Here is a 23,153-nt window from a genome sequence, read left to right on the forward strand (position 1 = left end):
TGGATATGTGTGCGCGAGCAGTCCTGTCGCTGACCGTGGTGCTGAAAGTTTTTCCTTTTCTTTTCTTATGAGGCCTCGTGCGCACACAAATATTCTGTTAGTTAAAAATTAAAAACGGCAATTGTTCACTCGCCCGTGCACTCTAAAGACAGCGCTTTATGACACTCATTTCAGCTGGCACATATACTACTGTAATACACTCACCCTCGTCTCTCTCATTCAGCCTCCCAGGATCGTAGAAATCACTTGATCTATTGGTTTGCTCAATCTAAATATATCTTCGTTCCGTGTAATAATAATACAAATGTCAGGAAGTTATAGAGCTCGTCCCCCAGTTTCCGATGCATTTTGACGATAACACCAACTTTATTTTCAGCAGTGCATAAATTAATTACACGCATTTAATAACTAAAATATCATTATATTCCCCTCTTAATATCATAAACGTTCTACGCCAGGGAAGCACTTAATAGTGCAGGGGGCCATAACAGGCTATTATCCTTGTGTAATGCTATTAGAGAACCAATTATGCACCATTACACTTGCTTTTTTGCCGTTTATGTGATTTCATCCAATACCGTCCTGCACTTCAAAATTTCAGCTGCTACTCGGAGCCTCATTTCCAGCAGCAGAGGCGCGGCGGTGTCTGCGCGCGGCGTCCCGCGTGCGTTTTAAAAGTAATTGAAAGGGTCCCGCTGCATATCATTTACGCGAGAGTGGGAAATAAATCCTTGGACCCCTTGCTGTGAACAAAATCAAAATTTGGACCTGCGAGCGCGCAGCCAGTGGATTCTCGTATAAAGTGGACCCCTAACCCATATAATGAGCAATTACTGGTCTGACAGCCAATTTTAAATTCAAAAACAGTCATCTAGATTTTTAATATAAAAAGCAACTGTGTAAAAAAAAAAAGTGCATCGTGCTTTGTGCCCGTGTGTTCGTGATTTGGGAATATACATGCATGCATCGAGCTAAAGTTACACTTTCGGAGTATAGTCTAATGCCTTGGAGGTTTTTGACGTTTACCACCACGTGCGCAATCCTGTTGGGCGCGGAGAACCTATCCAAATGTCCTGAAAACGAAAATCTGATTAATTGCAATTACGCGTGAGATTATAAAGGCGAGTGTTGTCATGCTCTAAACAGTCACTAAGACATCTGGTCACTCCCTCCTTGTGTGCGCGAGAGCGGATAAACTGGAGCGCTCAGTGATTGACTGTGCGAGTGCGATTGCTCTGCTGAGGTTGAGCAGGAGACACGAGAATCGCGATTGCATAAAGACCATCTATTGGTACATCTATTTTTTTTTTTTTTACTTTATGCACTTCAAATCGGTTGCAGAGAAGTATTAGTATTGTTTAAAGTTATTTTTTTAAGACGCGGTAATAGTTGGAGAACAGGCTATACTGTTGACGTTTGGCCATCTTTTTTTTCTATGCAGAGAGAAATATTCTCTCCACTCGCAAAACACCGGGAAACATGTTTTACTTTCACTGTCCTCCACAGTTAGAAGGAGAGTGCTGCAGGACCAATACGTGTAAGTAGGCTATGCTTAATTTCCTCTTTAAGAATTGAGTTTTATGTAACATTTTAACTTTGTAATCTTAAATATACAGGCCTGTATTAAAAAACATAAATATTGAAACGCTTCCTTTTTCGTCTAGAATTTAAATCTTCATATTATGCATTATATTACGCGATCAACCATGTTTGTGTTTTGTTTTATGGCTTTATGGTGTTTAATGTTGTGACCGAGAGCTTGACAGCCGCCCAGCTGAGACTTTTTGTTGCAGTCTGTCTGAGAACAGATGTTAGATGTCATGCTTTTCAACTGGCATTTTGTTGGTCATGGTTTCTCATTGTGTAAAGTGATCATTCAGGTTTCTAGCAGATTACAATGAATTAACGGTTCCCTGTGAATTAGACAACTGAGGGGAATCATATTTTCCTATTTATTTAGGGCTATAAGAAAATGCATTTTTATATATCAGAAATATCATATTTTAATAGTGTCGCGTTACTCTTTTAAACAGTGAACACAAATGGGTTTGGAAATCACGCCTCTGGAGACTTCGATGACGGTTTTCTGCGCAGAAAACAACGCAGAAACAGGACAACCTTCACTTTACAACAGGTTAGTGAGTAGCAAAATATGCCAAATGCATACAGTACCACTGTCCTGATACTTATTTGCATTATGTTGTTTTATAAAGTCCTGTTAGGCATTCCGCGTGTAAAGTATGCACGTAAACATAGGGCTACATTAATATGACAAAGACATCATCTTTTGGAAACTTATTTTAATACTAAAGCAAACAAGAAGAGCCTATTTATGCTTAGCCCATCAAGGTTGCATGACAATGGAAAAATGTAAGACGAGAAAAGGGCCGAAGAGCAAAGCAGGCCTATAGCTAATGTAAAAAAAAAAAAAAAAAATCATTAGACCAGCATCTTTGTTTTCATCTATTTAAATTGTCGCACTAATTCCTGTCATTTTAATCAGTAAACACACCGTTTTAACCACTTTGTCATCACTTTAATTTTACTTAAAATTTTAGTTTTACAATTTTGGTTAGTTTTATCCGTGTTTTACCCATGAACGCAAAGAAAGGCAGATATTTCTTTCTGTAGGCTATTATAAAGCATGCATTCAAGCAATAAGGCTAAATAAAAATGTTTCACACACAGCTGGAGGCTCTGGAGGCGGTTTTTGCACAGACCCACTATCCAGACGTGTTTACGAGAGAAGAGCTGGCGATGAAAATCAACTTAACAGAGGCTCGTGTTCAGGTGAGACACTTTCCACAACTGACCTGATCCAGAGATATACGGGAAATATACATCACGTAAAGCGTTCAGAGCACCTTTGGCCAACGAAAGTAAATGAAGCCACTCTGTCATTTCCGTGATGCGCTTTAATAACATCAACATAATGTGGAATATTAGATTAGGTTGATTAATCGGTCATTCATAATTAACTAGTGGTAATGTTCTACACTAATTTGCCCTCGTCTCTAAGGTATAAAAATTGCTTAGATGCACTGCCATTTCCGCGTTTCAGCAAATGGAGAGAGGTTGCAGTGCTTTTTGAACAAGACAAACATCCCGAGAACGATGATTCTGTTATAAACCGCTCGCGCACCTGAAACCTCCAATTTCATATTCTGAGGCCTTTCAAAACATCCGCGGTAATATCAAGTTGGCCACGTGTAATTACATTCAATGTGTCTGTATGTAATTTCCTGCATTCCAGATTTGCTTTTGGGTTTCCTTCTGAGCTCAGATCTAATTGTAGGAAATATAATAGTTTCCCTTTTGTTCCCCAGGGTCATCTTACTATCGCTTAAAACCAATGACTGCGACGCGATAATGGAATTCGCTGCTGTAAATTAGGGATTGTAAACAAATTATTTCTCTCTAATCGGATTACCCGATTCCTATTATTAAATCTGAACATGAATCGGTCGCAGCATGCAGGGATATTAAACTTACATTATTATTAGGAAATAAATTTTCTGTTTTGTTGTAGTAGCTATAGTGGGCGCCCACCGTTTTTAAAGTGTCAATTGGCTTGTGCTGCATTAAGAACAAACTGCAAATTGAGATTAATGGGGCAATTATAGAGCATTCAGTGCTGGGGGATCATGACTTCTAGCTGGAAGGTGCAAGGGTGAGATAATGTTGCCACAATTACATTGTGAATATTGTTGTCCTGCCAGTAAACTGTTGTGTCATATTATGTGGAGAGAGCGGCTATATGTGTGTGGCGTTTTGTTTGTTCACATCATTGTACCTTCGCACAATGCTGGCCAGGCGGTGGAGATATGGCTGCATTATGCAACCTTTCCCATTCAAATATGATTAATGCGTTAGAGAGCACAGACTTAATCGAATCTGATGTTGTCAAACAATCACTAAATAGAGAAATAAACGACTTCATCATGGTTCTCTCTCAGAAGCAGGGAGACTGTCAGTAGGAAGTCATTAAAAAATGATAATGAAAAATTGCTCAATTAAATGTTGTTATAGGCAATGACCTTCATTCAATTAACATACAAGAACTTCACTGCATATGCTCAGCAGTTGTGTTCGTGAAGTTTGACATAAGTCACTGGCTTGTTAGATCCTGCGGCACATTTCAGAAATGTGCATTGTATGCAAATAATCATTTTTAAAATGTATGCAGCTAACAATTAATATGAATGTGTTTCAAGGGAGGCGATTAAAGGGATAGCTTACCAAAAAAAAAGGAACATTTTTTCGTTATTTATTCACCCTCATGCTGCACTTTTTTCTTCTTTTGAACACAAAAGGATATCTAACATCTCCTTTTCCGCAGAAGAAATATGTAGGTTTGAAATTACATGAAAGTGAGTAAAAAAAGACAAGAGAGTTAGCATTTTTAATCAAACTAAAAGAGAGGAAAATTGTATTACATTTTTTTTTCCTCTCTCTCTCTCTCTCTCTTTAGGTGTGGTTTCAAAACCGGAGGGCAAAGTGGAGAAAAACGGAGAGAGGAACTTCGGACCAGGAGGGAGGCAAAGAGCAAATGAGTGAAGGTGCAGCTCCTGCAAGAAACCTCAACCAGTCTCCTGTTGACCATGGCAGAAATAAGAAGGAACCAATGGAACTACAGCAGAAGTGTGTAGACGATCTAATCAAATGCGACGTTTACAAACGATATTTGTTTGCTTTTCAAAAGAGATGTAATGGCAAATTCTTTCCTTTATGCACAGTATTAACAGAGTGGTGGGTTCAGGTGGACCTTTTTTCCCATCTTGTCTGCCAGGGACTCTGCTGAACACAGCCACTTATGCACAAGCCCTGTCACAAGTGGCAACTTTAAAAGGTAAGATCCACGACCTACTAGATGTCATCATGAAAACATGCACAAATGTAAAAGATTACTTAAAATTTATTTGTATAACTTTTTTTTCTCCAACTGATGTGGGTGAAAATTCAACATAGTTACTGTGTGTTGTTGACTAGATAGATAGATAGATAGATAGATAGATAGATAGATAGATAGATAGATAGATAGATAGATAGATAGATAGATAGTTATTTATATATATATATATGCAGTGTGAAATAAAACATATTTATAATGATAAAGGACATTGACTACCCCATTATGACACACTATTCCGGTCTACCTCATTAGGAAGTCCATTGTGTTCCTGCTGTGTGCCTGACCCAATGGGCCTCTCCTTCCTGCCACCATATGGGTGCCAGAGTAATCGGACAGCCAGTGTCGCAGCCCTGCGGATGAAGGCCCGGGAACATTCAGAGGCTGTTCTTCAGTCAGCTAACCTGCTGGGAGCCGGGTCTACAACAGGCCCAGGGGTCGGTCTGGGACAAAGCGCTGTTTCTGCAGGAGGAAGCGATTCCAGTCCTGCGTCCGGCACCTCTAAGATCACATCGTTACGAAGAACTCCAGACAAGCATCTGCACTGCCAAAAGGAGGGTCCGGATAAGAAATGAGGGGATCTTGGTTGTTGTTTTTTTTCCTAATTGGAGGACACACTTTGGATGAAGGATTTATAATCAAACATTGAATGCCTGCTGCCTCTTTTTTTGAGAGCACTGACATACCCTGGACAGGACGGTGTTAAGTGCAATCCCTTATTGTGCATTTTGTGTGTTTGTATGTGTCAAACTTATAATTCAATTGTAATTTTTCCTCTTCTCGTTCACTTTTACTCATGATTCTCGACGTTGTTTTGCCCTGTACGGGTCTATGCGGGCGCCTGGCGCTGCAGTTCGGTTTCAGTGGCGGAATGACTTTTGAACATGCTGTGTGGTAAATGAAAACTCCCTGGTTGCTAATGTGAACATTTAATTTTTCACAATCCACTTTGATGTTTGACTTGTGTACTGTGAAGTCAGGTGATGATAGACAGTCTGCATTGTGTCAAGATATATGCCATGCTGAAATATAAATGTACTAATGTGAAATAATATATGTAAGATAATATCAAGGACAGAACTGTATAATAAGTGGTTTGTCATGTTTTATGATATGATCCGGGTAACTCTTACTCATGCTGATGCGATGACAACTGACACCTCTCTTGTCATCACATCTGTACGTCCGTGATAGACTGCAAGAGTCCACACACTGGTCCTGTTTTGACATGTTCTGTAAAACAATTAAACATGTAGGCAATCATGTACATCTCCTGTTGCCTATTGCTCACACCATCTGGCTATGATCAATTATTAATTAGTTCTCAAGCGGTAGGGCTGCAAAAATGGAAGCAGCGGTTGGTCTTATTATTTATTTACTTTAAAGTACATCGTGACTTTCTCATATCACATAGCTATTTTGCATGCTTCCCATGATGACAAAGATGTGATAGGTGCTAATTATGACATTATGCATTGGATAAACAACAAGGCTCAGTTGTCACTAGGTTTTTAAGAGGCTTAGTCATGACGCTTGAATTCTTTTTGTTATTTTCTTTTATAGCAAAAAAAACTAACAAAACCACACTATTTTAGAACATCAGTGCAATTATATGACAGTGAACGAGGAATAGTCAAATAGGAGCATATGAACCATCAAGTTGGTATTAAAAGGAAATGCGAGTACCTGTTTTCAAAGAAACATAGCAGCAATATTGAAAAAAAGCTACTTAGATTAAGAACACTTAACAGTGCTACCTTTGAAAAGGGGCTGGACTGATTAAATTCTTGTCCTTGAGGATTTTCAGGAAATTACTTTGATAGTCAATAACACAATTGAGTAAACTGCAAGCACATTAGCATTAATAATTGATGTTGAATTATGTATTATCACAAAGTAGTGATTTAATTATTCATGATGTGACACCCTGGTGACAAAGCAGAGCCAGATAATGTCAAAAGTCCTGCCTGATGAAACAGTGCAGAATGCCATTTGTGTTTTATGGTGACACAATAATATACGCTTTGCTCGAAATGTGGTACAGTATGACAACAACTGAAAATGAGAATATTTTTATGTATACAAATAAGGTTAAGTATGAACAGGCAATATTATTAACTAGCGTGACAGCATCTTTCCACATAGTAAGCAGAATGCCTATTAAACATTACATTAAGTGACACTCATATCATATCTCACAATAAACAGATGAAAGAATTTACTGAATCTAAAACAAAATATACTGAAAATAAGACCTTCTCCATACTTAGATAGATAAGACCAAGGTTCAAATTGGTTGATTAATGATTTAACTAACTTATAGGCTAACATCTAGAATATTATTATAGATATTTTTTACATAGAAAATATTAAATAAATATTACATCTCATAATAAGTCTAAATTTAAATATTAAATCAGAAACCGCTCTAAAAATTTAGCAAGGCCTACGCAAAGTGACAAAAAAAACAGCTAAGATCACGTGACACCAGTAAAGTCTTACTAATAATCAACACAATGCTTGCGGAGCACACACATTTGACTGATTTTTACATTTAGATATTTATCTCAGCTCAAACTAAAAGATTACCTGGTCCAGCCATAGACAGTAAAAGAAAAGTTCCAGCTCACATAGGCATATGCAAGAGGTCTCAAACAGGTAAAGATAAAGTGCTGCTGAATTCTGTCTTCACAGCGCCCTCTAGATCGATCACTGTCGAAATTTCTCCCATCATTCTGCATGACGTGAGGGCTGATGGTTGATGGCCGACGGACACGTTTTCACCAATCTGCTTATAAGATAAGTAGCCTAATGTCTAGACTTAATATTTTACGTAGAGATTTTAATATAAATATTTACCTAAAATAGTCCAATGTAGCTATTTAAGATGTTGATAATTAGTAATGTGCTAATATGCATAGGCCTACATAAATGTTTTAAAATGCTCTAAGCCGTTCAATCTTTTTACAGAAATTCACTTGATGAGTAGGCTATAGCTACAGTTTTTCTTTGCGGTGTTGATATTTTCTATTGTATTCTATGTGGAAGGGCTTGCCCCTATTTTTAATAAACACTATTTGTTTACATGCCCGCCATGAATATAGCTCTTCAGAAGTAGGTGGTATTAGGGGCGGGGCATGCTCATTCTAGACAGCTTTTGATTGGACGTTCAGGATGAGTCATTCATATTTTTACTCTATTTTTCCGGAGTAGAAAAACTGTGCATTTTAAATTACACGAATCTTTAACTCTTGTGCTATTTTTTATTGGTCAATTGAGCAATTAATTATTCTTTAAATTACATTTGGGCATTTGTGGAAGAAGTTGAGGAGTGTGTTAATCTAATCCTGTGAAATAAATGCAAATGATGTTGTACTAAATGTATTAATTGATGAAATATAATGTATTTTTTATTAGTTAAGTAGTCCATGGTGAATTTTGATGGGTTTAATAATCTCCATCATGAACAACAAGCCTTGCAATGATTATATGAAAATGTGAACTCGTGAAAACCAGGCAAGATGTTGGTTATAGTATAGCGATCACAGTTTTCTTGTATCTAAACCTAAAACATGTTTGCTGCTCATACATGACCTGTAATCCTCTGTATGCTTCTCTCAGCCAATAGAAATCATATTGTAATTGCACATTGCAACGGCTGATAAAGATGTCTCCACTTTGAGAAAACCCAACTCAGGGGAAAAATCAATTTAGACACTGTTGCTGTTGTTAATCTTTTTTTCTTTTCCAAAATGAATTCTCGCACAGCAAGCAAACAGAAAAACAAATAGCCTGTGATGGTTTTAAGTAATTTAGAGTTATTGTAGTAGTATTTTTAGAAGATTGTTCGTAACATTCATTGCACGTGGATTATTGATTATTCAGTGCAGTAATTCATTCTATTATGAGAAGCATTGTTACATCAAATTAACTGGAGAGAGGCCAAGCAAGCCTTAAAAACCCTAAACTAAACTAAATAATGACACAAATCATTTGTTTCAAATTCTGTTTGAATGAAGTTAATGAGTTCTTTTGTTGCATTGTCAGTGAAGTCATATCCAAACTCTGGTGCTCCAGTTGTTTGAGATATGGGCTTCCTGCATAGGTCAAGATACGGTCAACATCTGTGCAGTTATCACAGCTGCCCGCACTTATGTAAAAAAGAGATCAATAAGTCTGAGAAAGATAAGACAGAACTGTTGTTAATGGATCTGATGACGCTCAAAGATTTTCTTACTTGGTGCTGAATATTTATTATGCCCACTGTAAGTACTGTTTCACAGAACGTAAAATATAAATAATAATAAATAAATAATTATCAGCCATATTTCTTAAGAAGCATTGGACAAATAGATATTTTTTAGAGATATTGTGTTGATTGATTTACTAGAAAAATATAGTTTGTACATACAAAGTGCAATGCATCCTATGTCCACTAGAGTGGTCTATTGTGCAGATACTGAAATCACTCAAACCCACAAATATATCAGTCTGTAGAGCCACAGGAATGAGGTAAAGAGAATGAAGCTCATTCTCATCAAGTTTGTTACATCAGATAATACCTGGATTTTTTAATCCATTATCCTTTTAATGGGTTCTGTGTGAGGACACAGCAGCCAGGCACAACATTTTGATTTCAAATCTTTCTTTAATGATAAATGAGCTTCTGAAAGACTGTAAAAGTAGTACATTGCAAGTAGTTGTTTATAAGGCAATTATTTCATAGTCATACATCATCAACCATGGCAAGGTAAAGACAGACCACTAATATGCAACCTGCCAAAGTACATCAAGGGAAAAGTTGGCAATTTGTGGCACAAGTATCTAAACTGTCAAAACTTCATAGTGTACCATTTTCATGCATATTGTCGGCCGTTTGGAAAATCTGATTTAAAAAATATATATTTTGACAAATTGATCAGTGAAGGTTCTGGCTGGGTCTGAGGATGAGGCTGTAGCATTTAGCACTAAAATGTTAAAGTCACTTCAGAAATGTACTTCCCTTGAATGTACTGTGTGCTCTGTGGGCATGGTCTTTGTTGTATTATAAACAAGTGCACTGCAAAATTATTTTCAGCTTAACATAATTAATTGGAATGCTTCACAGTTCTTCCCTTGACTTTTTCTGACAATAAAGAGGCCCTGTCCGGGCTCTTTCCGGTTACCTTAGCTACAAAACACAGTTTAACAGCAATCCTTAAATACAAATCAAAAACAGTTTTAAGAACTTTTTTAACTTATTTAAAAGTCACAGTTAAATAGTCATGTAACTGTAGATTTGTGTACAAACAGTATTTACCTAATATCTAAACAACTTTACTCGTCACGTGCTCTCCATTGCAAAGTCCTCTAATTCACTCATAGTTATAATATCTGTGTGTCTTTCATTGGTGTTAATGCTGTTTTCCGCATTCTGCGGATAAACATTCTGTCTCCACAGTTCGCTACCTGTCTCAAGCATATCCTGTTCGTCTGTTAACGCAGCCGGTGTTGACATTTCAGACGCTGACCTCAAGGGTGGTAATGAAGACGCAGCCATTGGCAGAAACCCACGATAAAGCATGTAGGGAGCGTTTAACATCTCCACCGATGCTGGCTGCGTTAGAGCACCTTGAGACCTCTGACGGACATTCAACTGTACGTATTTACCAGTTTCTGGGTCATAAAATGTCTTTGTCTTAACCGGTAATGGTACGTCCACCATAAAGTACTGCCCTGAGTTTGGGTCTTGCAAAAGCTTCCTCTGTGTCATGGGGAAAGGTTGGGCAACTATACTGTGTGTTGGATGGGTGTAATCTGGCTGGATGTCATACTGTGAAAGAGGAGGTGAGGGTTGTACCGCTGGATGTGTTGACAGTATGTCCGAAGGTGAAGAGGGCATTTCGGCGACATCTCTGATTGATTTGGACTCTAGCTGTTCTTGGTTTTCAGGCGGCATCTTGGGGGTCTCTGCTTTTTTCATACGCCTCGTTGCGAGTCTTTGTGCTCGTCGAAGAGCTTTTTCAGATTTGGGGGGCACCGTTGGGGGTTTACCCAGTGGCCTCATATCACTACAGGCTGATTCTGGCCTTTCATAGCAGGACGACTCTGGTCGTTCATAGCAGGCAGATGCAGGCCTTTGGTAGTTGTCTCTATAGGTTTCATTCCTGGGTATGAAGGCCAAACTTATGTCAGCCAAATCTGTGAGGCTCGCTGTACAGTTGTCCATATCCTCTGACATTGTGCTGATGACAGAATGAGTTTCTTCTTCATCAAAAAGCTGGCTTCTTCTCTGATGGCTCTTTGATTGTTTTGCTGTGTATTCTGCTAAGGACAAGTTGTTGTGCAGTGTCTCTTTTACTTTCTGGGGCCGATGGACAGCAATAGCTGGTTCATGTAAGACTGAAGGGTTAACAGACTGTTTGGGGAGAATTTCGTCTTCTTTCTCTGAACCGCTCAAGTGTTCCTTTGGTGAGCCAACCCTGAAGTCATCAGAGAATGACCTGTGAAAGCGTGGCTTGACGGTTTTGGTCACAGAAGACGTTCTCATGGTATTATCCTTCACTCTGAACATGATGGGTTTCCCCATCGCTGGAGAAGAAGAGTTGGATCGCGGTCCTGTCGCATGAACTTTACCATAGTCTGTTGGACTCTGCAAAAACAGTCTATCTTCCTTTTTCTCTTCTGATTCTTTGTTTTGAGACATTTTAAAAATTGGAGGAGGTGGTTCACTTGTTTCCTTTGGCTTTAGTTCAGTGTCAAGAGCATTTACTGTGTAATATTGTAGTTCTTCCATTTCTTCTCCAGTTGGTGATGTCATGTTGATTTGGTTGTCTGCCAGTTTTACAGTGCTAGACGAAGGCAAGTTTGCAAGGGATTCTTGTCTTCCAGAATGAGAAATATTGCACTTTTCATTTGTTTTGTCATGAGTCAGTTGTCTTGATCTTCTTATTGTACCTTCGGCTTGCAATGGTACAGTATTTGTACCTTGGGGATTTTGGGGTTGATACAATCTATTTATTTCTCCTCTATTTGGATGCTCCATGAAAGCTGGTTTAGTGTTTGATTCCTTATGGTTTGTTAAATCCCTCAGTTGGGTGCCCGTTGATGCGGCTCCACCTTGTGAACCTGAAGCGACCAGTGAAATAGGTTTTGCTTGAGCTGTACTCATGCTGGGATTCAATTGGTTGTGATTTTGTGAAACGGTCTCTTTAACTGTTTGTTTTTTCAATTGCGATTTCTCCCTTGAAATGATCTCTCTTTTAGACTCTCCCCCTGTATCTGGCACATTTACATCTAAATCTTTATGAATTCTTAAAACTGACTGATCATAGAACTCTAGTTTGGGGAATACATCATGCTCTTTTGTATCATCTTCAGCAGAGATAACTTTCAATCTAGCATAGTCTGCGATAGCGGATATTTCTGGTATAGTCCCCTTCCTGTTCCTTTGTGTAGCCTCTGATTTGGATAATGTACATTCTTTACTTGTGTTCTGTTGACTTAACTGAGAATTCTCTTGTTCATAACTTGCTCTTCCTTTTGTTTCGGGGACAAAACTTCTCCCTGGCTGAGACTGGTTTGTATTAGTCCATTCAGCCTGTTTTGTCTCCGTAACTTCAACATTTCTTTCTTTCTTCCCTCTGAGACTGTTTCTGTTTTCATTAACTTTCAAATCACCATTATTTTGTCCACTCAGACTTAATACAGGGTCTTCTTTCTTTATTTTGTCACTGTTCAGTGTAGGTCGTTTATTATCGTAGATATTTATCTCTTGTTTCCGAACTGGTCCTTGACTGGTCTTTTCTGATTCACTTGGACCATTTTTCTTAGGTGGTGGGATTTCTTTTCCAACATCATATGTATGTTTTGGTGCCGTTTCACTGGGGTTGTTCAATTTATCCACGGTTTTGGGTTCAATTTGGGCTGTAAGGGTCTTCAATAGTAACGTCTTTTGCTCTGTAAAGTCTTTTTCACCCACACGGTCAGTCACGACAGGTCCTTTCTTTCCTTTCAGATGTTCCCTCTTTATCACCTCATGTTGGTTTTTGTAGCCTGCCATGAATTCTTTGTTTGATGATGCTTCCTCTGTAGACACTTTTATGTCCTCTAAGTTATTTTTTGGGACTTCAAAAGAGGCCTGGTCTTGTTTTACAACATTACACACATCCTCACCAATACTGCTAACTTTATTATTAACATCTGTGGCAGCGCCATCTTTTAAAACCATCTTCATCCTGTTTGTAATTTCATTACCCGTTTTAAATTCAACTTGTAACTTTTCTTGTGCCCTCTTCTCCCCCAAATCCCCCTTTCCATTCTTTTGCAGAGTTTGGGCATCTTTGTTTAAGACAGACTCTTGTTTCATAGCTATTATAGAATCTTCTTGTTTTGTCTCATGTGAAGTTTTCTGAACTTTTAAGTTAAATGTTTCTCTTCCATTTTGTGTATTCTTTTGCGGCATAAATGTATCAGTATGATTAAACATTTTGTCTTCACCTTCCACCATTTGAGGCTTCTTTTTAGGTATTGTCAATCCAGGAAATGTACTTGGTTGTTGGTTGATGACTGTATCCTTTGACATAGATGAGTTAGAAATGGGTGCCTTTACAACTTCAGTATTTGTTGCTCTTCTTGATTCACTCATTATTGCAGGTTGTTTAGCAGTCAGGGACGCATTTTCAGGTTTCTTCGGGGACTTTCTAGAATTAGATGCATCATCAATAATGTTTCCAATCATCCTCAGACTTTGCGTTTTCTCAGTGTTTCTCATTTGCTCTTCAACTTTCTTTTCCTTTGACTGAAAATAATTTATCCTACTTTGCTTTGATGGGCCAATATTATGAGTATCTTGATCTTGTTGTTCAACATTTTCTAAATCTTTTGCCATTAGAGTGGCATCTCCTGTAGAATGAACAAGTTTTGGTATATCGTTTCCTGTAATCTGTTGCTTTTCAGCCATGTTGTTGGAACAAGTTATTGAAGGGATATCATGTTGCGCTTGCTTGATTTTGCTCTCATTCTCTTTTAAAGGTTGACTTGTAATGGATTCCTGCTGAATGGGTGCTTGTCTTGTGTCATCTGGATGTGTTTGTGTGTTATCTAAGCTTTTCTCTTTGGATGCCAGAGTTTTGTTGATTCCATGTTTTATTGTTTTTTGTGAATGGTGAGTTTCAATCTCCTCCTTTTCTTTTTTCTCTCTCTCATCCTGTGTATGTTTTGATGTGAGATGAACGTGATCTCTGACTGAAAGCCCATATTTAACTAAGAGATCCTCATATGATGTACTGATTCTTCCCAATCCCATGACACTTGATTTATCCGTGGTACCAGGCGGTTTACATTTTCCAATCTTGTCTTCTTTTTCTCCAATATTTGAAGACACTTCCGTCTGTCTGTGAACGTCATCATGCTCATTTTCTGCTTTGTCATTTTTAATATGAAAGCTTTCATCCTTCACACATCTCTCAGTTTCATCAGAACTCACTTCATCTTGTTTTCCTGTATTTTGTTGATCGTCAATATGACAGTTACTTGACACACAAATACTGTAGATCATAGGTTCATCGTCTAAAGCTGCTTCTGTTTTTCTTGACACACAAATACTGTAAATCATGGGTTCCTCTGCATGCTCCTCTTTGCTAGGTGTAAGAATGGCGATGTTTGATATATCTGCTGTGGATTTTTCAGGCTGTTCATTGTTCTTTTCAGTTGCACCCTCATCTACTAATGCTTTATGCTGGGAGAAAACATTGGGTTTTAGTTTGTCTTCTGATGCTTTTTTGGGTTCAGAATTGCCCGGATTCACTTCTTGAGACTCTTTTGTGGACTTGTGATTGTTTTTCTCAAGTGATATATCTAATGGTCTAGGACATCCTTGTTCTTTATGTTTTGGGCTTGCACCTTCTGTTTTCTCTCTGGGTTGACTGTTATTTACTGCTTCTGAATTGTTTTTTATTCTTGACATACTCTGATGGCTCCTGGGGAGTTCATTCTTGTCAAATGAGAGCAGAGTCTTTGTATTTTTATCATCTTGATGGAGTTCTTTTTGCTGACAGCTTTCTTTTGCTTTAGATGATAATATTTGTGTTAGTGGTTGTTTATTTGTTTCTGGTTTTGACTGACTCTCCACCATTTGGTTTGCAGATGTAGTTTCCACAGCTTTTACTTGTAAATTATTATTTTGTTGCTTAGCCAAGTCATTTTCCTTTGTTGTAATATTTTTGATTATTAATGCTTGTCCATCTTCATTATTAAAAGGTTCAAGTGTTTCTGGCTCCCGGGTTCTTTGTGAGGCTGGATTATTTGCTGTTACAGAGTTGATTCTGACTATATCTTCTGTTGATAATGCTTCTGAAACTGAACTGTTCCCAGAATTATGTTTGTAGGTTCTATTTAAAGGCTTCTCTGCATCTGCACTCAATGTATTTGTTTGAAGGTTTGAGGTGAGCTCTGATTTGGCAGGTTCCATTAGTCGTTTAGAAGGTGGAATTCCATTTTTGAACTTCATGTCACCCGATGAGGATGTCAGTTGACTAGCTGTAATCCCAGAGCTATTTTTGATTGGTTCATTTTTAGACTGCTCCACAGTAATCTTACTTTTATGATGTACATTAGGTTCCTCTGTGTTTCTGTCCAAACCCATGAGAGATTTTGTATTCAAACTGCTGTTCGATTTTGTAGCCTCTGTGCTTGTAACTTGTAAGTCTTTTTTGGTTTGATCAGCAGGTTTAGTCATAGCTTTTTCAGAACAAGTATACTGACGTCCATACATATTTTCTATCTGTTCATGCTGAATTATTTGTTTTTCAATAAAGATTGCAGGTGGATTATGGGGAGTGGAGTTTTCTGTCTTGACTGCGGCTGTCAAATGACCAGACATCAACTCACTTGGTGACATTTCATGTCTCTGCTTTGCAGATTCCTTGTTAGTGTCTACATCCTTTGGTGAGATTCGGCATGGCTGGTAGTTTTTCTGGACATTATTTTTTATATCTGCCACTCTATCCGGAGTAAACGTTTCTTTCTTCGTCTCCTTATCATCTGCTGGATGTTTGTCATTCTGCCTTTCTATAGCCAAAGGTTTATATTTTACGTTCTCGCCCTTCTTTTCCGAGACTGCTTTCTGATTATCTTCAAAATGAAGAGGGTGCTTTTCCAATGATGGTGGAGATCCATTCTTGGGATGATCATTGTGTGTTTTAATTTGTTCTTTGTTTTGGGTAACACTAGAATAAGTGATATCTGGACTGTATTTTTTGGTTTGATCAGCAGGTTTAGTCATAGCTTTTTCAGAACAAATATCCTGACATCCATACATATTTTCTTTCTGTTCATGCTGAATTATTTGTTTTTCATTAAAGATTGCAGGTGGATTATGGGGAGTGAAGTTTTCTGTCTTGACTGCGGCTGTCAAAGGACCTGACATCAACTCACTTGGTGACATTTCATGTCTCTGCTTTGCAGATTTCTTGTTAGTGTCTACATCCTTTGGTGAGATTCGGGATCGCTGGTAGTTTTTCTGGACATCATTGTTTATATCTGCCACTCTGTCCAGAGTAAACGTTTCTTTCTTCATCTCCATATCATTTGCTGGATGTTTGTCATTCTGCCTTTTTATAGCCAAAGGTTTATATTTTACGTTCTCGCCCTTCTTTTCCAAAACTGCTTTCTGATTATCTTCAAAATTAAGAGGGTGTTTTTCCATTGATGGTGGAGATCCATTCTTGGGATGATCATTGTGTGCTTTAATTTGTTCTTTGTTTTGGGTAACACTGGAATAAGGGATATCTGGTAAGTATTTTTTGGTTTGATCAGCAGGTTTAGTCATAGCTTTCTCAGAACAAGTATACTGACGTCCATACATATTTTCTTTCTGTTCATGCTGAATTGTTTGTTTTTCATTAAGGATTGCAGGTGGATTATGGGGAGTGGAGTTTTCTGTCTTGACTGCTGCTGTCAAATGACCGGACATCAACTCACTTGGTGATATTTCATGTCTCTGCTTTGCAGATTCCTTGTTAGTGTCTACATCCTTTGGTGATATTCGGGATGGCTGGTAGTTTTTCTGGACATCATTTTTTACGTTCTCGCCCTTCTTTTCCAATACTGCTTTCTGATTATCTTCAAAGTGATAAGATGGTTGTTTTTCCAATGATGGTGGAGATCCATTCTTGGGATGATCATTGTCTGTTTTAATTTGTTCTTTGTTCTGGGTAACACTGGAATAAGTGATATCTTGAAACAAGTGATTCAGCTTGTCTGCTGTGATTTCCTTCTTAACAGATTGACCTTCTTGACCATCGCTATTGATATTCATGCTTGTTTTTGTTGCATTTCTTGCAAGCATGCCTTGTTTGGCAAGTCCCTTTTCTTTAATCGCAGATATTTCCTTTTGAGCATGTGCTTTCAATTTCGACGTCAGTATTTCTTGTTTGCTTTGGCCTCTTTCCTTGTAAGAAAATATTCTTGTTGTGACCTTGTCAGGTTCTTTAATCATTATTCTGTCTTTTCTGTCAGTGTTAATATTTGTTTCATTTGTATTGTGGAAATCCTTTCTTATATAGCCGGGTGATGGACTTGTGACATCTTGCACTTTGTAGCCTTGTTGTTCTAGCTCTTTTACAGGCTCTGAAATGGTTAGTTTATCAGCTGTATCATATTTAATTTGATTTTGTGAGTGTTCTGATTTAGTTAAAACAAATGTATTATCCTTTAGTCTCCTTGCTTGCTCATTATCTCTAATGGCAAGAATATCGTTGATGCTGAACCTGTCTTCTTGTTTAGTTGTATTATTTTGATCTGAGGTGTCAATTGGTATGACTGAATCTTTATCCTGCAAACCAGGATTTAGTGCACCGTTGTTGGTGGAAAACTCATTATGGTTTATGTGTTGGGTACTTGATGATGTATTGGACATTTTATAACTCTTTGCAACAGTTTTTTCCATCATCTCTGATTGTTTTAGTGTCCATAGTGCACTTTCCTTAGTGTGCCTATCTTCATTTGTCGATGCCATGTGCCACTGTTTGTTAGGCTCATACTTATATGGCTGATATGAATACAATCCTTCATTCTTTTGACCTCTATGGTCTTGTAAAGGTGCATGAGCTCTCTGATCAAATGTATTTTGCGTTGCCATACTGTTAGAAGACGCTGTTTGCTCAAGATCATTGTTGACATTGAAGCTTTGTAAACCACAATAGACTTCCTTTAGAGGAGATGTTTTGTTCTGGAGACTGTTTCTTGGTATTCCATATGATTCAGTAGGCTTTGAAAATGTGTTTAATTGTTTGTCATATACATATTTATCACTGTAAGGCGTTTTCCTGGGTGATATTGTGTCTTCCTCCTTTGCAAGTCGACCGAGTTTTATGTCTTTATTGACTTTCTGCATGTACGTTTCCTTTCGGACAGAATAACTGTCATTGGCAGAGTATTGCTTGGCGGTTGCCTTCCTCTGTTTGTCCATCTCAATCAGCGCTGCTATTTCTCCTCCAAATGTCTGTGATTCTGATCTTCCGTTTGTTTCCTTGACAGAACCAATATGGTCCCAAGGACATCTTTCTTTAATGGCCTCGTTTTGGCTATATTCAATACATGTTTTTCTTCCAAAGTCCTTTCTTTGTTTTAGATCATTTTCACTCATGTTAGCGTTCTGACCGTATCTCTCTGATGTCTGAGCAGGCAGAGAATGTGTCGGTGGGCAAGCCTTTGGAAGCATATTTGCTATTTCTGGCCTAGCAGGACTAAAAGTACTGTTGAGATCTTTTAATTGACCTTCTGAAGTCAGAGAGCTTTTACCTTGTGCTGAAAGATTGTGTGTTGAGAGCTCTGTGTTAGCCAGCGGATCTGTGCTGTGAGAGTGACTTTCTGAACTTCCAAGGAACGATTTGTAATTAGCCACTCCGTCCTGAATTTGAGGTGAAGCTAATGTCAAATTATCATATGATCCAAAGCCATCTGTATAATCTTTAGGGGTGATGGGGGCTGCACTGGGCTCTCGGATTAGATTACATGAGGCCCGTGCATCCGTTCCAATCAAATTCTCCTGAGCCGTTTCTTGGGATACAAGAATATCCGAAAATCTGGATTCACGGCCCTCCAGCTTTGAGGTCTGCTTATTTCGATCTGTTATTTCTTGCCCATTGAATCTAGTTGGACTGTATGTACTCTTGACTCTTTTTCGGTTGTCTTTGAGGTTGAACAGCAAACTTGAAGCTTTGGATTTGTAGCTGTCACGCAGATGTTTGACATCAGTCTGAAGTTTAGGGTCAGTTTCACCCTGAGAGGAATAATCAGAAACAGAAGGAGTGTGTGCAAACTGCAGGATCTCAGACGTCTCTGTTTCTTGTCTTGTGTGAATAACTGGTGTGAGGAGCTGAGTGATGTTGAATGGCGTCACACTGCTAGGCACTGTGCTCTCGACCACTAACTCGTGCGTAACTTTGTTATTGCTAAACAAATGCGAATCCGGCCTGCATGTTCTCTCATTAGTAGGTGAGACCGTGGAGGGTCGGTTGCCTGGAAGTTTGTTCCTTACAAAGTTATTGTTTTTCTTCCAAGGTGGATAGTTGGAAGCCATCTCAGATTCACTCCTCTTCTCAATCGCTGTGGCTTTCTGGATGACCGTGGACCTGGAGCGCTGGCTGGCCACAACGTCCTGAATTTGTCTCTGATTGAAGAGTCGACTTTCGCACGGAGAGTTAGGAATTCTATTGTTGTCTTTCAGCTCTTTGTACATGAAAGAATCGTACCATTTTGGGAATTCACTAGCTGACATAAACCCTGACACATTCGTATTTTCAAAGGGGAACCTGTTGTAGTCTTCCCACAGCTGGAAGGGACTGAATTCGCTATGGAAAAAACAGTTTGTGGAGTTCAATTCCTTGATCTTTCTTTTTGAAGAATTCATCAGGACTGTTGTGTCCATCCGGGCCACCGCGGCAGCCACGTCGGATGTGTAAAAATGGTTTCTGTAAGACTGAAAGGGGCCTGACTTCAAATTCTGATGATGTCCTGAGAACTCAGAGAGTTCTCTCTGGATGTTTAGCAGAGCTGATCTGTCCCATGATTCACTGCCAAAGTCTCTATACCTATCCCTTGCCAGAATAGCGTCACATGTCCCACTGTCATGGTAAGACTCCCCTGAACTAAAGGCTTTGATTAGAGATGACACTCTGGATGCGCTCCTGCTCTGCTGCCACGTCACCTCCTTGGAGCCATTGTTCATATAAGACAAGCCTCCCTCCATAAAAGCCTGTTCCTGGTGGGTTACATCCGTGTAAGAATGCTGGAATGTTGAGGCCATCTCGGACTGTTCTTCTGCCTCCCCTGAATCCTGAATCCTGTATGAAAATGCCTCCTGGGAAACTGTCTTTTGCTGGGTTTCCTCTGCAAAAGCATTATGTCGTTCGGTCGGAGACGAGGGGAATTCCGAGTCATTGTAAATGGCCTCCTCTCCAATGCACAGGCTCCTGAAGGCACGATCGGTGAGGTTGCTCACCTCCCTGTCCGTGTCATCCATAAAGCTGCCGCTGCTGGATGTGTCACTGAAGCCATCTGAGTATTTGTGGTGGCTCTGCATGCTTCCCCGCTGGCCTGTGTGGCACTTTTCCAGGGAGCTCATTTCACGCTCTTACTCTCATGGACAGGTCACAGTTGTCCCTGTCACTCTCGGAGATGGCTGACGCAGGGTGTCTTGCATTTAAGTAGTTCACCTTCTAAAAGGTGATCAAAATGCCTTCCTTTCCTGCAAGAGTAGCAGAGATGTCATAAACTTGAGGTTCACTGTAGTTTTCAACAAAGTTCTCGCAAATCACACTGCTATTGCTGAATGATTCAGATGTCTAGTGCACAATTGACATTTAATAAAGTATGACATCCAAACCGTTGAGCTCCACCTTGCATACTGCACAGTGCACATTCATATCACGTGAAGTATATTTAGAGAAGGAAACTGCTTTCCATTCGTACACAGGATCACATTAACTTTCTCTGACACTTGCTTACATGCACATGGCTTTCATATGGTAGTATTGGTAGAATTATAAAGCATTTGGTTCAAGCATTATATCCATGGTGGTTGAGGAGATTCGCCCTTCCATATGTAAAGTGCTTTGAGTGCAGAGAGAAGTACTATGTAACAAATTATTATTATTATTATTATTATCCAGTATTAGATCATTTGGCTTTTTGTATGTTTTGAGGTTAATTGTAAACATTTAGATTTTACATAATAGAAGGCATAACATGTTTATTACAGTTGTGACAATTGAAAATAAGATTAAATACGGAATCTTTAAATATTTAAGCTTTTATGCAGAACAAGATTCAGTACAACAAATCCAATGACAATTATTTCTAGATGCTTTGTTAATTCTGGGGAATAGCTATAAATACCCCCTACATTATTTTGGTTACAAATTTAAACACGCAAGTAAATATAAATTCCCCCGATGCTTTTAAACATGCAAGACATGTTGATCTAGTATATTGATAAAGTATAGGTCTAGTAGAGACATATATATATATATACTTTATTAATCACTTGCAGAGGAGTTTGTGTTGTCTGAATGATTAAAACCAAAGTAATAGTTCTCAGTCTAATCTTTAGATGAAAATAATATTATTTATTTATTATTGTTTTTAACAGAAGCAAAATAGGGTATTTGTTTGAAGCTGATTTGCATAGTCCACATAACTCTTTTATTCTTGTCCCTGCCTTCACGGAGCAGTTGGAACGCTACTGAAGCTACTTTCATACAGCACTGTAACCATAGACGCATCCCCTTAATAATCAGATTAGTGCTCATCTAAAAGACAGATTCTTAAACTGCCACTACTAAATTTTTAACAGGTTACATCTTTGCTTTTTACAAGTAGTATGAAAACATAATAAATAGTTGTTAGGGTTAAACTGCATGTTCATCATATATTTTATTTAAGATAAATTAATTAGTACACTTAAAAGTATCATGGTTTTATTGCAATGATCATAGGTTGTATGCCGAATCACTCAAATCAAATGTGTTTAGCATTGCAGTATCCTTTACTGCTTTAAATGCAGTGGGATTTTTTTTTTTGCAGTATGGTACTCATGTCCACAAATAATAACACATTTAACATATTTTGTTGTTAAATTACATATTTCTATAAACCATATAATAATAATAATAAGCAACACATTTTCAGTTTGATATTTTTATAACAGCTTGCATAAACTATGTCCATGTAACATTCTGAACTCAAGTGAGCTTTTTTCTTACCTTTTGCTCTTATATCTCATTTTTTAGTGGAGAAAATATTTCTCGTGCTTCAGAAAGAAGCCATTCCTTATCCGTAGCATACTACTTGTGGCAAACAGCAGCAAAAAGATCTCTGAGATTCTCTACAACAACACTTTAGCTGGGTTCTCCTTAAAGTTGACAAAGAGCAGATGTAAAGGCCACTTTGTGCAAGGGCCCCGGCGGGGCAAAAGCAACGAGGGTTCAGAAGCAGAAACACACTGAAATAGCAGTGGCATCAGGCAGAGACGATCGAGCTGGAAACATGGGATGAAGGCTTGAGACAGCACACGTATTGGAATAACCATGTGGTGTCAAGTGTCAAGCAGATTAAAAAAATAAAAAAACAAGCCGGTCATTCTGTTGTGCCGTGCCGCGCCTTAATAGTCAAAATTACATTTGAGCGCCATTGGAGTTTATAATGCCAACAGAAAAAAAAAACTGTTGTTTGTGGCATGACATGTATCCACTTGTGGAGTTGTTGTGGTGGATAGCATGTATCTAACCAGATGAACATGTGCCCACGGTCTAAAAATAGCGTGTTGCTTCACTAACAAGTGTCACCCACTTCTTTTGGCTGAATCGTGCCTTGGACTTGTCAACAGATGATATCTGATCCCTCCTTGGGATTTTTAGCCTTTTTCCGTCCTGTATTTTTATTCCAATTTTCAATTGTACTTAATACCAGCAACTGTCAGTTATTAAGGTTCAAGGACAATTTATAAACTCCACAGTCTCTGTCGCCAGGTATCTTAATAAAAGGGGGGAATAAATGGGTCACAATAGGAGGGGTATTTTTTGAGCTGGCACCTCCCCCCTCAGTCAATCCATTTTCAAATGTCCTCCTGATGTCAAGCTGTCTCACACCAGTCTTAACTTTGCAGCAGGCACTGCTATAATAGGACATGGGTGCAGTGAACTCTTTCCCAGGAGTCTTGGCTTCAGCAGAGGGCCTGGTGTGTAAAGGTGATGGACACTCA

General features: G+C 38.6%; 2 protein-coding genes and 1 long non-coding RNA gene across 3 annotated transcripts; 1 reads left to right on the forward strand and 2 right to left on the reverse strand.

Annotated features, from left to right (window-relative positions):
- The first annotated feature begins 1,144 nt into the window (after window positions 1-1,144).
- On the forward strand, window positions 1,145-6,200 carry drgx (dorsal root ganglia homeobox). Its single transcript, XM_079636068.1, has 6 exons — window positions 1,145-1,537; window positions 2,034-2,134; window positions 2,689-2,790; window positions 4,472-4,641; window positions 4,737-4,849; window positions 5,165-6,200. Exons 1-6 carry the CDS (start codon window positions 1,480-1,482, stop codon window positions 5,482-5,484), a joined length of 864 nt encoding a protein of 287 aa, XP_079492194.1. The 5' UTR covers window positions 1,145-1,479; the 3' UTR covers window positions 5,485-6,200.
- Window positions 5,336-7,578, reverse strand: LOC307010936. The gene is made up of 3 exons (XR_013800312.1): window positions 7,499-7,578; window positions 6,043-6,142; window positions 5,336-5,448 (listed from the first exon to the last, which is right to left on the reverse strand). It is a non-coding gene; the product is annotated as an uncharacterized lncRNA (long non-coding RNA).
- A 1,572-nt stretch (window positions 7,579-9,150) lies between these two features.
- cUnh10orf71 (chromosome Un C10orf71 homolog) lies at window positions 9,151-22,676 on the reverse strand. The gene is made up of 2 exons (XM_079636063.1): window positions 22,156-22,676; window positions 9,151-20,639 (listed from the first exon to the last, which is right to left on the reverse strand). The coding sequence occupies exon 2, from the start codon at window positions 20,514-20,516 to the stop codon at window positions 10,233-10,235; it is 10,284 nt and encodes a 3,427-aa protein (XP_079492189.1). The 5' UTR covers window positions 20,517-20,639; window positions 22,156-22,676; the 3' UTR covers window positions 9,151-10,232.
- Between the last annotated feature and the right edge of the window lie 477 nt (window positions 22,677-23,153).

Source organism: Phoxinus phoxinus (genome assembly GCF_949152265.1).
Source record: "Phoxinus phoxinus genome assembly, chromosome: 14".
Lineage (NCBI taxonomy): Eukaryota > Metazoa > Chordata > Actinopteri > Cypriniformes > Leuciscidae > Phoxinus > Phoxinus phoxinus.

Excerpts from the sequence above, each read along its gene's own strand:
- drgx (XM_079636068.1), top strand. The coding sequence starts at position 1,480 with ATGTTTTACTTTCACTGTCCTCCACAGTTAGAAGGAGAGTGCTGCAGG. Across the intron at positions 1,538-2,033 it reads GTGCTGCAGGACCAATACGT|TGAACACAAATGGGTTTGGA; the intron begins GTAAGTAGGCTA and ends TCTTTTAAACAG. Across the intron at positions 4,642-4,736 it reads CCAATGGAACTACAGCAGAA|TATTAACAGAGTGGTGGGTT; the intron begins GTGTGTAGACGA and ends CTTTATGCACAG.
- cUnh10orf71 (XM_079636063.1), bottom strand. The coding sequence starts at position 20,516 with ATGAGCTCCCTGGAAAAGTGCCACACAGGCCAGCGGGGAAGCATGCAG.